The 18387-nt window shown below is 39.7% G+C and overlaps 1 protein-coding gene across 2 annotated transcripts in view; it reads left to right on the top strand.

Moving 5' to 3' along the window:
• Window positions 1–13216, top strand: part of LOC124157109 (mitochondrial basic amino acids transporter-like) — a 30338-nt gene extending 17122 nt beyond the window's left edge. For both annotated transcript variants that reach the window (XM_046531603.1, XM_046531604.1), the window contains exons 3-6: window positions 9362–9405; window positions 10502–10585; window positions 10837–11145; window positions 11847–13216. In XM_046531603.1, coding sequence (XP_046387559.1) covers window positions 9362–9405; window positions 10502–10585; window positions 10837–11145; window positions 11847–12779 — 1370 coding nt within the window. In that variant the 3' untranslated portion in view covers window positions 12780–13216. The remainder of the gene's footprint in view (window positions 1–9361; window positions 9406–10501; window positions 10586–10836; window positions 11146–11846) is intronic.
• Window positions 13217–18387: the final 5171 nt, after the last annotated feature.

Below are 18387 nucleotides of genomic sequence, written 5' to 3'. Positions count from 1 at the left end.
TAGTTACACGCACGGTACATTAGCCCGTGCGAGTTGATGTCTGTTTGCATGAACGATTTTTGTTGACGGAAACGGAAAATGTCCGAATGCACGAAGCAAATGAGATCAGGATTTATTTAACAGAAGATTATTTTATGTTTATGCATTGGCACAAGTTTGGTGGTAACGTGGTGCATTTTCTTGTTCATTCACGCGTTCACACATTTAGAAATCCACTAGTGCGTGTAAATGTATCGTGTGACCAGGCCTCAAGAGCGAGTTTAGATATTGCAGAAATGGGAAAAAGTGATTTATTGGAGTGGAATGGGTGGAAATAATTTCAGGGACATTGCAGAAAATATTTTTCAATGCAAGATTTTCAAGTTTTCGTTTCTGAAAATTACAACTTATAGCCGTTTTCAGAAACAGTGTGAAAAATTTAGTAATATTAATAACGAAAATGTTTGTTAAGCAAAAATTTTCTGCAAATTTATGGTCGACCTTTCAAAGTACAAATAGAATCTTATATGATCTTCCATTTGGTCTCTGAATTTCCATACCGTTTGGCCAATATGTTTCACAAATACCACAGAGCTCTCATTTCAGTTCGTACTCTTCAATTTGGTCTTCCTTCATGTATCTGTCTTTGGAGCGAAAAAGTATTTTCTCTGCAGTGCCTGTATAATAAAAGTGACACTTAGTGGTTCATTGGAAATGAGCCTCTCTATTTTATGTGCCGTGCCTTGGAACAAGTAATATATATAGACTTTATTCCTCCATGTATCATATTAGAACATTACTCAGTGTTTTATGAGAAATAAGGTCCTCCATAAAATGTTCTATTTTGATGTGACCATCCATGACAGTACAAATGCAAATATCCATTATATGTTTAAAAAATTTCGCAGGAAAGCGCGAGTAGCAATGAATAAAATTTCTTTACTTCACTTTCCGAGGGATGGAGATGGAGACAGCTAACAGTTGCATAGCTTTTGATTATTAACACATATTTTATCGTTCCAAATGACACTTACTTTTCCTCCGTGTCGTTCCGCCATTGGTTCTTACAATTAGTGATCTAGAAATTTAAGCCTAGTCTGTAGCCTCTAAGTTTCTAGTAGCCCCTAGACTAATTCATGTGAAGGCTGTCTTTTTCTTTGTAGCAGTTTTCGACGAAAAGAGAGGTAAAGGTGAAACTAGTGACTAAAATCTGAGACTACCGTTGAGCCTCAATAACGTTGAGCGACGATATTTTTTACCAGTGAGTGAGAAATCGATTTCCAGTTGTCTAGAAGAGTATGTAATTAATAAAGTCCATATATTCCTGAGACGGACTATCAAAATGTGTATTCATGCTGAAAGATTGATTAATAAAGATATCTGGCCAATAAAAACGTGTAGTTTAATAATTATATCACATTTCATACGGTTCTGCAAAATATCGCTCTTAAGTTGGAAACAATATGCAAATATAGGTACGCTACGATCCGATCAGCCAATCACTTCCATCGGTGATGATACTTTTCGCAGGGAAATTATAATTAATCTCACTCAATAACTATAACTACAATATTAAATTTAGTAGGGCTAACTAACAAAGAGTGTATACAGAGAGGGCAAAAGCCGCGAATATATTACAAAAGAGGTTCATCAAGTGCGCCTCTAATTGTGTTTTCTACCATCGCGCATGTAAATTGGTTTACAAAAGTCGCCAGTCGCGACGCTGAAGGACAAAGTGATCCGAATTTCACGGGGAAATAAGGTGTAATTAGGGGTATTAACCGAAATTCATATACATGATGATGTGACCTACAAATTCAAATATTTTTCAATGCCTTTCTTCGCAATTACTAACACTATACTGCAAAATATTGGAAACTAAGTAGATCATATTGCACTCATCATCACGCTGCGGTTATTTTTGAAAGCCGATTAAAATGCAACCGAAGTGGCAGCAGAAATCTGCCTTCTGTGGAATGGAATTGGGCCTCCTATATGCAGCCCCCTTGACAAAATCGCTCGCTTCCATTGAAATGTTGCAATCGGGAATGCGCGCGGCGGCCATGTTATCAGTTAAGTTAAAACGGGTGGTATTTCAAAAACGCGTCATGAGTAGGTGACTTTAAGATATTCGCCAATTGTTTTTTAACATTGCATATGAAGCTGATGAAATAAAACTTTCATCTGAGAGCCACCTTAAAAATTACCATATTTTCAATTTTTCCAGCAATTACGGGTGGGAGGGGCCTTCTGACCCCCCCTCCAACTCGGCCTCTGGTGTCTCATGTGCTTGTGGCGCGTGCATCAGTCAAAAGTCTCGACGGTATTTAGGTCACATCCGTCTTCCGCACACTTCATGGGCGTCAGAAATAATAATCTAAAGATGGCCCTCCATCCGTTTGGTTTGTCTATGGTTGACTAACGATCGGCAAAAATGCGGCGTGAAATTATATTTATTCAGATCAGAAGGTAGATTATTTCAAAAGATTTATTCAGGTGCCAGCCTAAATTTTTAGTTCAATGATTTAATTTTAAGAATTTCGGAAGATTTCAACAGCAAAATTTCCTATTTTGGAGTCAATTCTTCTCAGTATGTGGTGAAATTTAGTGCTAGGCAAACTTGTAACGTACTGTTCTGTTAGAATTTGATTGCTTATTGACATGGTAGGATAAGAACTCATTCGGGCAGCTGAGCTATAATATAAATTTCGTCCCAATTGTGAGTCTTTTATTCGGAGCAGCAAAGGACTGTGTCTGGCTAACCATCATGAAGATCATCAAAGTGAAACGATACGTATTAATGTGATAAGTTACTTCAAAGAGCGTACTTGTCTCCTAATGCCAAGGAGTAGAACTATTTTGTCGGAGAACTAAGTTCCTTTGCCCCGTGGGTTATCGTCGGTTGGTTGTCGCTGTTGAACGTCGTCGGATTTGCCGATTCAGAGGGCATTCAGAGGAGTTGAGTTTCAAAACATGCCACGGGATGTCGCTGACGAGGGCGGGTTGCCACGGAGACATCTAGGAAGTCCTTGAAAGCACTGAAAGGAGTCAGAGGTCAAGAAGAGGCTGCAAGTGCTTCCTCGTGTGACGCCACTCTCATCTATTTACGCATTCGCTATTTTCACATAGATGCGCTGTTAATCGTATTCCTACTGCGCTAAATGAAAACCAGTGAATTTGTACGTGATTACGCCCAAGGGTTCTAATTGTTTGGCACTACCCGAGTCCGAATACAGATCTTTCGATAGCCAGTCATTTAAGCACCCGCTGGCTTAACAAGTAGCGTACCTGAACGGCAATCGGGATATCCAGCTTCCTATCTCGGCAAAGCCACATGCTTTTTTTCGTGGGTGGTTTCACCCTTGGTCATAGCTTATTTCACCCTTGAATATTTACTTCGTTATATTGCCAGTTTGTGAAAAAAAAATTACACGGCGATGAGCGCGGTGCCAACCAAATATTATTATTTTTTTCAATAGAGTATTTGCACACGCGAGGAAGAGCATTTAAAAAGTATGATGTAATTCTGTTGATTGATTCGATTTTTACTCCGATTGAAAGGCTTACACTCGGGATGAGTTTTGTATTTCAGCTTCCCGTATGAGTTCTTATCCTGCCCAGTCAATTTACAATCAAAGTGTAACAGAACAGCATATTACAATGGCGTGGTTTAAATACCTTGGCCTCTTAATATTTGTCTCTTTTCCTCTTTGATACCGCAACTCACACATCAAATTTACCACAGTCACATCATATGATTTGAGATGGTAATTTGTTATTCCATATTGCGTAAGTAAGGGCGACGAAGCCCAGTGGGTAGAAAACTTTAGTACAAACCAAAGGGTGTCGTATTCAGATCCGTGGTCTAGTCTTTGCATAACCTCGTCAAAATATGGTATGGTCTGGATTATGGAGGAGGCAACCGACAGCCAAGGTCGTTTGCGCTATTAGGAATGGGTATGGAAGGTAGTGTGGAGAAAAACCCAGTGCCGGCGTTATATGTGCTCTTATCGAACCCACCTAGGTGACAACGACTAAGCATCCTATCCGACGGCCTGAGCGCTGCCCTTAAAGTGCCCTCCAAATGCAAAGAAGCAGGGTTCGGGCATTCTACGAAAGTTCTCCACTACCGCCGGTATTTGAATCCTGACCCACAGGGTTGGAAGCCACCATTCTTGCCACAACACCAAAACGATCCCCTCCTCAACGAAATCCTCACAGCTCGAACTGATCTGGAGTAAGATACTGGGTTCCAATCCGTTAATTTTGAATCTGATAGTTCACTCACCTCTGCCTTAGTCCGGAGTGAGCTCTGTCTTCTCGTATTCAAACCAACCAACGGATTGAACCACTGATTGAAATGTAATGTTATACACCAAGGTTAAAATTCACCATGAAGAAATCATTTGGCATAGCCGGGATCGAACCCGTCTTCCGATTACTGGCCGATGACTTGGTGGTGTAACTTTTACCATTTCTGGAGTCCTATCCACTAAGGAAATCTCACGTATAGTTCGTGGTTGGTTCTCGGAAAGCCGTATAATTTCGGAATAGCTATCCATGAAGGTTTATCCGAACTTACCGTCACGAAAACTCATCCTAGAGCGACCAAAATGACGGAGGGTCTCGGAATATGACTTTCCGTTTATCGGAATCGGAAAGTGATGTGCCAGCTGCTAAGTTATGCAACACTTACGCGAAAGTGGTGCTGCAGAAGCTGGTAAGAAACTAGAAGTTATTTGCAATACTGTCCCGGTATGTGCACTAAATATTAGGTGAAATAAATAATTATGTACGTAGTAAGGAATTAACTAAAGCCACAGGCGAAACCAGTTGAAAGCGTCATGCAGTTGCTTTAGCTTAGTGAACAGCATAAAAGCGCTTCCGAGTGAGGGAAACGGAATCGGAGACGGCAACGGAAAGTTCGATTCCGAAACCTCGGAAACGAGGAGACGTAGTTACTGGGTAGGGGAGGAAAAAAGGTTGGGAACCGCTGCCTTAGGCCATCGCGGAAAATAAGCTCGTAAAATTGTAATTTTCAGCTAGCATTGGACCAATCACCGGATCTCTCGCTCGAAAATGGTGGAAAAAATATCGTGTGATAGGGGATTAAATGAAACATTTGTCAGACTTTATTTACGCGCAGTCAGTGTCGAGCGTAGGCGCTGCTAATCTGTGTGCATCAACGCAGAATATGCGCGGCATGGAAACTTTGGAAAGTTGTTCCCGGGCCAAGCTAATCTTTACACTTTGAACTATACTGCTTATTTCTATCCTCTGCCTGATAGAGATTTTGCAAAATAATATTGATGAATAATATGAAATACAGCTTATTCCTATTACTCAAAACTGTTGCGACAATTATGTAGAAATGCTAAAAATAAAGGAGAGGTTTTAAAAAAATATTTTACTTTGATCGGTAAACCATTAAGATTTTTCTTTTCTCAATCTATTTGCTAAAATTTAAAAAATATGCATGTTACCACTAAAGATATTTTTTGAGTATCAATCGACACCTTAATGAGGCTTAATTTAACTTGACATATTTTCAAAAAAGCTTCAATTTTCGTTAAAAACCATGGAAACGATTTTATTTGCGATTGAAGGCCATAGTGAAGATGATATGAGAGGCTAATCCACGGTTCAAAGAGTGAGCGCCTGATATTCAATAAACTATGAACTGCTCTTTCCCTTGCATGAATTAATTAAAATGTCGTACTTGATAATTGTCAGGTAGGCACAACTTATCGCGGTAAATGTGCTGTCAATTTCATTGCATATCCTGGGCCTTTTCACGACTTAGGGGCGAAACGCTTATCAATATTTAGTGTTTATGCATATTATTGGTAACTAGCTCGTAATAGTGACATTGTCTCGTAGGATATTGCCCTCCGTAATTTTCAATGTGTAAGTACTTTGAGAAAGATGTCAGTGAAATAAAAGAAAGCGCTAGAAGTACACATGGTATAAAATTCGCATGCTGCGACGCCAATGACATAGTTGTCATTGCAGGGACAGAGAGAGATTTAAAGAAAATTCTGTTCGCTACGGAAAACGTAATTATTAGATGCATGCTGAAAAATAACGCAAATAAAAAAAAGGTTGGTTTGATGCACGTGAGTAGAGGCAAAGTCCAACCTGAAACTAAGAAACCTTAAGCTTGAGGAGTATTCTTACGGATGATAATACAAAGCGTTGAAATTTATGATTAGTTTTATTAGGACTTACATTTGGAGCATGCTTATTTATTGTAGTGAAGTACGGACGATAACAGAAGCGGAAAAATCACGGCTGGAAGCTTTCGCAATGCGGTGTTATAGAAGAGTGATGATTATCGAATGAATATATCATATGAGTAATGGGGAAATTCCAAAAAAAATAAGGAGAAAAGAGAAGTTTCTTGAAAACCTCGAGTAGAGGACGGGACAACTTAATTGGCCACATCATCTAAATATACATTACCCAGCAAGCCAGCTTTCCCTATTCTACCAAATAAGACAGTTTGAAGAGATATTTTGGTTTGTGACCTCACAAAGTTTATAGAAGTGTTTCTCTTCTTTTGAACTCTGATTTAGCAACAGTGACTTTAATGACAATTGAAATGATAAAGGTCAGTTCGACATTTACGAGAAAAATTATTTTATTTAGATTAATGATGACTTCAGCAATTACTTTTTTTGCTGATTGACTGATCTGAGAGCATAATAGGGAAGTGCACTAATTTTTTTTTATTGCTGAATTTGAAAGTTTAGCCTAAAAAAGAAACATTAGTATAGTCACTTTTATTTTCTGCATCTGGGATATGCACTTTAAAACGTTTTGAAAGTCGGAAAATTTCATGTTGCGCTGAAACACAGTGCCTCCATCTTGATTGAGATGTGACGTCACAAGGCAGTAGTCACCAGTGGAGTATCGCTGAATTCCGTCGCCTTCTTTAGCGCGGCGAGAGTTTCCGGAAATCGGTGGAGTTTGCTTCCTAAAAATGTCGTCAGGTACCGAAAACATGAATTCAAAATAGAATTATAAATGATTTTTTGTTCCAAATTTCATCTCGACGTCGAAGCAAAAGCCTGGAGAAGATATTAATTCCCGTGCCTTAAGCACAAGCTATACGGAATAAATGGTTCAAGGCTGCTCCTGACTCTTACCTATCGATGATATTCTGTTTTGAAGATCATTTGAAGGTATTGTAAGATCAAATTCATATTTATATTATAATAATTTACTTAATAGGTACCTCAGTCACATCAGAAAGTGTGTTGAGTCAAAATATAGCATCTTCCGCGTAGACCTACGTAATTTATAAACTGAAAGTAGTTTGGTTAAAGAATTATGGCGCGACTGTTTTTTTTACACGACCGGGCAAAATGCGTACTTTGCCCATGATATGTGCATATATGATAACAAACGATTTTTGTTAAAGTTTATCTTTATTTGTTGAAATTAGTACATTTATAGGTGATACAGATATTAAGGTACACGGCAGGTCGCGCGGCGTAATTTATACTCCACTGGTGACGGGTTCATCTTGCCGATCCAAAAAATTAGCTACAATACCTCGAACTTTGAAAACTCGCAATATAGGCAGTCAAAGTACATTGTAAGAATACACGAGACCATTATAGCCCAGAATGTACGTACAATGTCGAAATCCTTGGTTTTCAAAGATTGACGTATTTTATACGCCAGCGCGCCCGGTCCAGGGTTATCAACTTTTATTTCATCCTATTTGTTAGTTGAAATTATATTTCAGAATGGTTCTTTTAGCACTGCTACTGAGGTAAACTGGTAGGTACTGAGGTATGCACTGAGTAAGTAAACTCCCTTTGGAGTTATGTGAATTACAAGTGTTCGAGATATATGGCATTTTATATTCGCTTTGGGTTCTTATTAATTATGCCTGTACGCATATTGTTGCTTGCCGCGAGCCTTTAATGGTATGTGCTCTTGCAAGAGTGGTTTTCATTTTTAATGTGGAAGTTGGTCAGTATAAGCAAAGAAAAAAATTAACATTTTAGCGCACACCAACCCTTGTAGTCATCGTATCTCTGCGTTTGTAATGACACTGCCAAAATACCTAAACGCCATAGTGATGATAAAAAAATTGTCTCATGTCAATGATTGCTGCAATTATAATTAATGATAAACTTGATGCCGTATAATCACAATGAAGACAACAAAAAAAATGTCAAGACGCAGTCGTGAACCACCGTCCTTCGGGTGAAATCTGTCCTTAGAATCGTGCACGCTACCACTACCCCAACCGACCCATCGGGTAAATAGTGGACATTTTGAATTTATATATATAACTTGTAAAAAGTAACGAATGAAAATTAATTAATTACAGCCTAACTAACGCCCTAATTGAAAAAGATGCAGCAAGGTACGCGGTCTAACCTTGTTAGCCTTAACGTCTCGCATTTCTATGGAGCGTTGAACCTGTCCTCCTTATTCAAAAATTCAGTAACCATAAATACATCAAAGTTTGGTATACCATTTATAAATCGTTGGAATTTTCCTTCTCCCAACCAAGATTATATTTTCTTGAACCCATCCTGGACAGCGAACCATTGCAACAACCAGCCAGCTCGGAAATAAGGCTAACATCCCATGATTCTAGTTGCGAAGGGCGAACGTTCCGGCCGGCGTGAATACACACGCAACAAATAAGTCTTGCAGCAAACGTCTGAAATAGGTTTATTAGTTTGACTCGGTTCTTACAAAAAAAGTTTTGGCATGATAAACGGCATTGTGTCAAAATATACCCAGCGAAAAATAAATGCCATCATGCATTTATTAAAGATTCAATATGCTATTCGTACCACTCTTTCCAAACCTGAAGTTGACACGTAAATGAATATTAATATATTACGCACTGATGAAGTCGTTTACTCAAAAGAGAAGCAGCCACATATATATTCTGAAGATATTTTATGACAGCAAAAAACGGATACCCTCAAATTCTGTAATTTTTCTATGCAATAATAGTGGTAGAACTATACGGTGTAGAAGCTGCCTTCTGCTACTGCCTTGTGACGTCACGGCCAATATTCAACATGGACACCCGTTTTCGCGGCCTTTGAATTTTTCCATATTTCAGACGGTCATCTCGAATAAAGTATTCACTATTAGGATTTAAACTGTGGTTTTACGACATTATGTTATTCTGAACTCTAATTTTAAAAATGTGTTTGGTGCATTTGAAACACTAGTGCACTTCCCTATTAAACAAAATAAAGTTTAAATATTAATTTTGTTTCTTATCCATTGTTATTTTGAACAAATAAACCGATCTGATAACTGGAGATGAAAAATACATTTAAACTGTATTTATTTCGTTTTAAAAATCATAACTTGACGATTTTTTTTACTTTCCTTTCAGGATGCGCTGGAGTATTGGTGGGGCATCCTCTGGATACTATTAAAGTGAGTATTTATTGACATAATTTCTAAGTTTCATAATTCCATTAAATGTCTAGCTGGTCGACTGTTTCACCTACCGCATCTTCCGTTGAATAAACATTCCGTCATACCGTAATCACATGCACATTTGACTGTGTGGAAATGATTGTGTATATTTTAACAATGGATGGTATGTTTGTAAACTGCGTTTTTTAACTGGGGAATGCATTCCTAAAGAATAATGTTTAAAACGTTAAAAAAATTTACAAAGGTTGAAGCGACGAAGAATGGCTGTAAAACATATGGGTTATCTAGACTCCTGATAGGATTATCTGACCTTTCTGTGGGAACTTCAAATCTATTTTCGCTACTTTTTACTTGCGCAGGCTTGATGACGATGGAGAGTTTTCCTCACCTCTCTCATCCTCTCCTATCCCTACCCTAAGGGTGTTGTCGGGCTCAAAATCGCGACGGGGTCTTTTTCCTTTTTTTCTTCCTCCCTCCCCCCACCTCAGATGCAAGGTGGAAAAGAATAAGACTTTCTTTGTAATCTTAAACAAGGATTATGGCAGGACCCTGATGCAAATGATACATACATGGATATTAAACTGTGGTATTAAGGGCTGTAAAGAATGAGGGAGGAAGCTTGAATCTCACGATGACCTCACACGCAGGGAAAATTTGAGTTAAACTATTCATTGATCGAGGAAAATAATTATTTCAGCCATCATTTATCGGGTGTAATGTAGTAATTTGGGTCGTAATTATATTCACGATTTCCACAAACTCGCTCTTAAAATTGTTGCAATATGTAATATTTATATCACATTGAAAACATAATATTTCATATTCATTTATTACACTGATTAATTGCTTGGAGTACAGCTAGGTGTTCCGGGATGGGACACGTAACGGATGGGGGTATATGTTAGAAAAGAGACAGTCATCGCCATATCATAACACCTACATAAAATAATCATTGAAACTCTAATAAATGTAAGGAAGCAAAAAAAAACCTTTAAGAGTCGGTTAGTAAAATCGGTTAATCAGAGAGTAATTATAAAATATAATAGGCGCTCCGTTAATATAAATATTAATATTTTTATCTTATCCCCTGCAGGTACGGCTTCAAACACAAGATTTCAGAAACCCACAGTACAAAGGAACCTATGATTGCTTCAAAACTATTTTACGGACTGAAAAGGTAGGTATTAATGGCTTAGATAAGAGTTTACTTTGTGTCTACAGCACTTGCAAGTTCTTTAACAATCACTTAAATGGTACTTTCTTGAAATTTTTTTTCCTGATAAAGAAAAAAATTTCAGGTCATTTTGATACCCGCATAATTTATTCGGTGTTGTCATCATTAAGATATCTAAACTAACCTTCGGGATGAGCATTTTGGTAAAGTGAAGTGGCCTTTAATCACGCGTATCTTTCTCTCCCTTTCGTCAGGTGGCGGGTTTATACAAGGGCATGAGTTCTCCCATGGCGGGAGTGGCTTTCGTGAATGCCATCGTGTTCGGCGTGTACGGCAACGTGCAGCGGAAACTGCCGAACCCGGACGCCGTGTCCTCACACTTCGTGGCCGGCGCATCGGCCGGATTCGCGCAGAGCTTCATCTGCAGTCCGATGGAGTTGGCCAAGACTAGGCTGCAGCTACAGGGCCAGGGACAAACCAACTCACCCTACGGCATCGCCTCGTCCGCTTCCGGCCCACGCGCCGTGCTCCGCTACAAGAACCCCTTGGACTGCCTCGTGCAGGTCAGCATGTTCATACTTAAACTCCATCACCCTGGGAATGGGCATAGAATTTAGGGGGGACGAGAGTTTCACTTAAAAATCAACTTAGAACCTCACTGTTTCTAGACCCAACAGATACGAATAATTCAGAGAGACATTTTGATGAGGGAAATGAAATTCATTTTTTAGGTTCCTCACTAAATATTACTACTAGGTCAATAACCTACCAGAGAATGAAGCGCTTTCCGGCTTTCCGCTAGATGAGTTTCCCATTACTGTCGAAGTTTCGACTATAGACTTGCTAATCGTCATCAGGAGTACTTCGATGTCATGCGTTGGGCTTAAGAACTTATAGGCATTCCGTCTGGATTCAGGTGCCATGGACCTCCGTATTTAAGGCAAACAAGTCAAACGCATGGCATCGCAGTATTCCAGATGATGACTAAAGAGTCGCTGGTCGAAATTTTCAAAGGGGAGGAGAAACTCACCCGGTGGAAGACCCGAGAGCATTTCATTCAATTGGCGCGTACATTTTCCCCAATGACGTTTGCCTTCCCATCGACCATGCACCATTTCCCTTCCTCATCCTTGAACGGACCGCAGGGGAAGGGTTGCCTTCCTCCGCAAGATTCCTTCCGCAAGTGTACTCTCCTCTGAACTCGTAGCATTTAGGTGCAACGACTAAAGATACAGACTCTAATAGCATCTTCATTTCCGTGCAGGTGGCAAAGAAGGAGGGTTGGCGCCGGGGCGTCTTCCGTGGTCTGGGCATGACGCTTACCCGCGAGATCCCCGGATGCGGTACTTATTTCCTTTCCTACGAGATGTTGACGCGCGGCGTCAACACTTGGAGCGGCAGCAAGGAGCTGTCCACCTTCCAGATGGCCATGGCGGGCGGCATCGCCGGTACCATCTCCTGGGTGCTCACCTACCCAGTCGACGTGCTCAAGTCCCGCTTGCAAGCGGACGGTGTTGACGGCGTCAGGCGATACGAGGGCGTCGCAGACTGTCTCCGCAAGAGCATCAAGGAGGAAGGCCGAGGCTTTCTCGTGCGCGGACTCAACTCCACAATCATTCGCGCCTTCCCCGTCAACGCGGCCTGCTTTACCGTCGTCACCTGGGTCTTCCGGCTTTGCGGAGTCTCCAGCACGGAGGAAGACACCTCGTCGGCGGCTATCGCGACGGCGCCCGTGGTCGAGAGAGTGGGCAAGGCATTGGAGGAGCCTGTCGGGCGGTGGTTGCCTGAGCTGGCCATGAGCAAGAACACTCAGGTGGCGCAGGCATCTTCCCAGTTCGGCCTCAACGACTTCCTTCAGATGACCAAGGGAGTCAGCTCGGCTCTGGGGCTGAGCGGTGACGCATTGCCCGTGGCTCTCATCGACACATCCGTGCAGACGAGGGTCGACCCCGCGTTGAAATCTCCAAGCTCGGAGAGCGACGTCTGCAAGATGGGGGAACCAAGTGCTGGAAAAGTGAGTTCTACTACGAAGCAGGATCCCTCGCCGCCGTTCAGGGAGAGGTCGTACAGCTTGTCGAGGGGTTCATGGGTCACGCATGACTCCAACATTCTCGTGAAGCTGGGACACCTTAGCGAGGAGAAGATAGCAAGTCACATCCACCTGGACAAGGAGTATTCCTGCGTTGAACTCTTCTGAAGCGTTCTCTGAAAGTGCCTTGAAATATTGGGACCTATACCAAAATGAGTTGAAATATCCATTGGAGTATGTGCAATGCCTCCCCGCCCCTTTTTAACTTATACTTAATATATAAATAATATTTTCCCCATACCAATTGTACCTGGTGCTATTGAGTTGTGATTATTAGGCGTTACACGTCGTCTAGAGTGATTAATGGTTGTTAAATGAATCCCAACCAAGTTGGGAGAGCTTTAAAAATGATGACGTTACCTTTTTGGGACCTAATAATTATGCAATGAAATGGCTGTGGCTGTAAGCTCCGTAGCACCGTTGTTAGGTGTGACTTGAGGTTCCTTTTCTATTAGTGCCATTGACAGCTACCCTGTGTGGTTTCTGTACAGATATTTTGTATATAAGCCTTAAATATATATTACATAAGTTTTTATAGTCCATTATACCGACTATGTCTGATTATTTTACAACCACTTTGCTTGAACACTACCTTGTCCGATCCTGTAATGAGAATGGGTATTGTTGGGAAAATTTAGACTTGGTAACTGGGAGATATATATTGTAGATGATAGTCAAACTGTAGTCACTGGAATTAACTAACGTATTATAGTATGGATGAATCCTAAAATTGCATTTCTACATATTAAACTGTCATAATACCTCAAACTATCGTTTATTTTTGAGTCTGATACTTACAAGACACCTTATTATCCACTCCATGAAATTCAGCCGAAAATGTTAAATTTAAGCACTCTTGAATGCGTTGGTGATCTGCAGTTTCTTAATGATGCGAGAATTAGCGAGATCAAAAGGGGAATCAAAATTATGGCATAGTATTTTTATTGCAAAAAAGCAAATAACGATGTCGGTGGTCTCCGGCTATACTTGGTGGAATTTGATTAACATTTTCAATGAATAACTAAAACTTTGTTTTTCCACAGAATTATTTTTATTAAAACACGACCACGGCTGCGACGGTTAAAGTCATCTTCTTGGTAAGAACCAGACGATGATCCAGATGAATCAGAAGATGATGTTAATCATCGAAACCATGGTCGTGTTTTAATAAAAATGATTCTGTGGCAAAACAAAGTTAAAGTTATAAATTTAAAATTCAAATAACGATCATCGCAATTTAAAAAGATACCATTGGCGTTGAAATAAGTATTTTGAAATCACTTGAAAAACGCTCTTATATTCGTGTGTCTCAATTATTTTGAAATGAAAGTTATTCGTAGCCTCTTTGATGTAATGCTAAAAAATAATGTGACCAAAACAACTGAAATATAAATGCCCATGATTAAGAGAAACAAGAGTTACTTTTGTCAGGATTTCCGCTTGAGTATTGGGCACTTATGTGTATGTCATACCCGGAGTATTTTACATACATAATGTACTGTAGATATCTTTGTTTTGTTGGCGAGAGTGTTAGCCCCCTATGCAGTGGATACGAGTTCAAATTTCGGCTTTAAATATTTTCAGAGACCCTCCATCATCCCTGATTGAGTGCTTCGAGGTAGTCAATCAAAGTGCAGCACTATGTCCGTCGGTTTGGACGTTCAGCCGTGTTCTCTTTGGTGCGTTTGATAAGCTACCGGCGACGCCGGGTTTCTCTCCACCATTCCTAACCTTCCTTCGGGGCGTAACATACCTCAGCTGCAGGTCGCCTCCTCCAATTATCTTAAAATATTATTTTTTATATACACTTACTTTCTTTCAATATGAACGTATTACGCAAATTTGGTTACTACTCTATATTCTACTACACCGAAAATGAGTGAGGCGAGTGAGACGATGATTTCAGAGCTCCTCTGAGATCTCCAATGCCTCGGGGCCCATTAGGGAACTATCTCGAGTCAGGTCAGAACTTGGTGGCCCCTGGATGTGCAGGACTCCCGCGAGTGGAAGGGAAAGTGGCGGTGGTGGGGAGGCGAATAACTGCCACCTTAGTCAAGCGGTGACCTTGAATCTACATGTACATAATACCCTGCGAGCCACCTCTTGGATTTTATCAGGGGTGATCAATCAGCATCATGCAGTACGCAGGAGGACCGCCACATGCACAACACACGGCTATAAAATATTACGAATAATGATAAAAAGTTCGTGCACATTCATGAAATGGCAAAACTCTTCGACGGCTAGTAATTCCTAAAACCAATCCATGCAACATAGAAAAATATAAGCATGCAATGAGTAGACCTAGAGAGTGGCGCCATTAAATACATTAACCGAGTCACCGTTGCTATTCCTGATTGTGCGAGAAAAGAATGACATTTTAAATCTCTGTGTTTCAGTCTTAATTTTCTTCTTGTGATTGCGTATACCATAGTATAACGGTAAACAGAGCATATGGTTCACATTCTCTGTGAAAAAATCTTATCCGAAGTTGCCAAGTAAATACTTTTTTACCTTTATTTTTGTACAATGCTAAACTTGCTCTACCCTCCTGTAAAGATTCCCATCCTCGCTCGCCTAAAATATTGGAAGCGTTACCCTTTTTGTCATATCAACTAATCACGAATCCGGCGCCCTACTCTTTACTCTATTGATATTTGCTATCAGCCCTATAAGTGTTCGACATGCTAGCAGCATATTCCAAATAACTCTCTGTTTGCAATGATTTAAGAATTCCTTGACCCAATCTATAACGTGCTTGTCTGTACCGTAGCATCCAAATTTTGAATCAGCTTTAAATGCGGAACCTTATCGAATGCCTTTCTGAAGTATAAAAATATGAGTTCGAATATAATGAACTCAAGTTCCAAGCAAAAGTGGAACTTTTTAACCCTAACCCCCGCGTGACGATAGTTCTTCAAAATACACTCGCCCATGACCGAAACCGACGCCCGCGCAGGGGCCACCAAATTTAAAAAAGACTGCACTTTGCTTTGTTGGTGATGTCCGCCTTGTGAAGGTCCCTTTACGAGAATGGGCCGACCTTGAGAGTGTAAGAGAGCAACCATGTTGGAAGCCTTTGTGTATAACATGTACCAAAAAACGTTGATATCTGAATCCTTTTTGAGGCCATAAGGACATATACGCGATGCATCTTTACGGCACCAGAATATTGCGCTATAACCAGTTTAGGTATGAGAATAGTGGCGGAAAAAATTAATGCCCAACTCATTGGCTTCTAAATGCGGCCAGCTCAGGAAGTATTTAAAGATATTCGTCTTCCAACATTGTGTCCTCGTAATGCTCTCATACGACCGTGAATTTTAAAAGCTATATACCCCTTAACAGTGGCGTAGCGTGGGGGGGGGGGGGGGGGGGTTCGGACCAGTGGCGGATCCAGGATAGCGACAAGTTGGGAGTTAAGTAGGGGGGTAATCTCCCAGCACCCTTGCGGGTCCGAAAAAAATTACAATTCTATCTAATGTAAATTGGAGCCGGATTCGAAATATTTGAATACAATTACTTTGCTTCATAAGAGAAAACAAAATATTGAAATATCATGAATAAAATGATTTATTTGTAAAATGAAGTTATTTCGATTATGAAAAGAGTCATAATTATAATTAGTTTAAAACCCTCTAATTAGTACCCTGTTTTGAAAAATTTTCCACACCTGGTTTGGAATGAAATTCCTGGCCACGCAGCTCCCCCTTACACTAGGGAAATGAAAAATATCCTCCGTCGCAGTGTTATAATGCGTGAAATACCCAACTACGAATACTCCCTCATATTCTCCGAAATATGCATCGCCCGCGTCTCACATTGAATGGAGTTTAGTCTTTGTGAAAAATATGTGAACGCAGCCGAAATATTGGGAATTGAATCTGATTCATAGAAAAATCTTTCCGGTTGTGTAGTGGATATAGTGTCATACTTCAATCTAGAATTTCTAAGAATCAAACCTCAGGGATGAATAATTAGATGTTGCACGCACAGTGTGAATTTTTTATTAAATCTCAAAAACTTCGTAGAATCTAATGCGAGGTCAAGAGGATTTTGCATGATTATTTAACTAAGCGGTTATTTATTTGTTGAAATTCAACTCTTACCTTGCATAGTCATCTGGGCAATTGACTGTGGAGTGAATTTTTACCACCATATCCGCGTCGTCCAGCACTGCTAAGGGCTCCAAACAATCACCTACTTGTGCGATACATCACGGCCGCTGCTTCCTCGCCCATTTCAAGGGCAAAAGACCTTGAAGTTCCGCAGAGCCGAGCTAAGCCGCCCATATTTTTCACAGTTTTTAATGTTGAAATTATAGGCCTTTAAAATAAAAAAATAAAAATAATAATAATAAAATACAATAAATAAGTATTTATTTATATCGAAAATATTCGGCAAAAGATTGTGTGAGCAGAATTTTCGGCTTCGTTTAAATTTCCGAAAAAAATTACTCATAATCAACATTATTAATATTCCAGCATTATCAAGAGACTAACTTTATATCGAAAACTTGCATAGAGTTTACCGTTGGGGTTTCGTGCTGTTTATTTAGTCCCTACTTTGAGATAGGAATAATTTGTAATACACAAATTCTTTTGTGTGAGAGGATTGCGTGTCAAAAATGCAGTATTAGAACACAGTTACGTTAAGTTAGATAGCAATTTATCACATCAGATACAGATTTTGTGCTGTTGTAATCTCAAAAGTTTATTAACCAACCAAATATTTACAAATAAAGAAATGAGTAACTCATTACTATTACCTATCAATGAATAGATTTACATGTTACGATTAAAGGAATTACCCTTCATTGCGAGTATTTCTCTATATTCTGGCTGAATTTCCTATGTTCCCTATTCAATGAACAGGCACGACAGAGTTTTATGGCTAGCGTGTGAATTAAATGTTTGTGGTCGAATATTGCCATCGTCTTTGCAAAAATTTTTTCAATGAGTCGCTTAATATATACTAAACGATTTGTGCCACATATAAACGCATTTTTCATCTTCACTCTTCGTTAAGGGATTTACTTATGTGATTGTTGGTCAATTAATATGTGCATTGAGAGTGGATTGGTTTTCATAGACCACGTAAACAGCATATAAATATGAATGAGTTTAATTATGGACAAAAAAATGCTTTTCAGCAAATTATCCAGGCGCAAGAAAAGGAAATACAGCTGACCTCGATTTTAGAAATTATTGTTTTTTTTCAAATTTTGGGTTTGTGGGGGTTGTCTATGTGATTAAAAATCATGCATTCATAATTATGAGGTTCACAATGGTAAATTACTCCTTTCGTTTGAGCATAAATATGAAAAGAGCTATCGGTTGATGACCAAACTATTGAATCACTTCAGGCAACACATGAAAGAAATTGTAGAAACCCAAATTGGGCATGAACAGCTTCCTTATTATGAATCATTTTGGCTTTCCGTTTCCTCAGAATTTCAGTTTATTTAGTATTAGTTTATTTAGTATTCCAATGTAATCCATAGGAAATTTCACTGCAAATAAAATAATGAGCAGGGAATTGTAATACTGAATTGAAAAAAGAAAACCGATATCTCTGACGCTGGAACAGATATGGTGAGCTCTAAGGCCTCAATCGTGAAACAAAATAGTCTTCAATGGATTTAAAGTGGCTATTGGAGACGATATCCTGTCTCACGACTTCTCTGAGGTTTCAAGGTGGCTTAAAAATATACTTC

The sequence above is a fragment of the Ischnura elegans genome, chromosome 4, assembly GCF_921293095.1.
Source record: "Ischnura elegans chromosome 4, ioIscEleg1.1, whole genome shotgun sequence".
NCBI lineage: Eukaryota > Metazoa > Arthropoda > Insecta > Odonata > Coenagrionidae > Ischnura > Ischnura elegans.
This window is presented reverse-complemented; position numbering and strand designations above follow the sequence as displayed.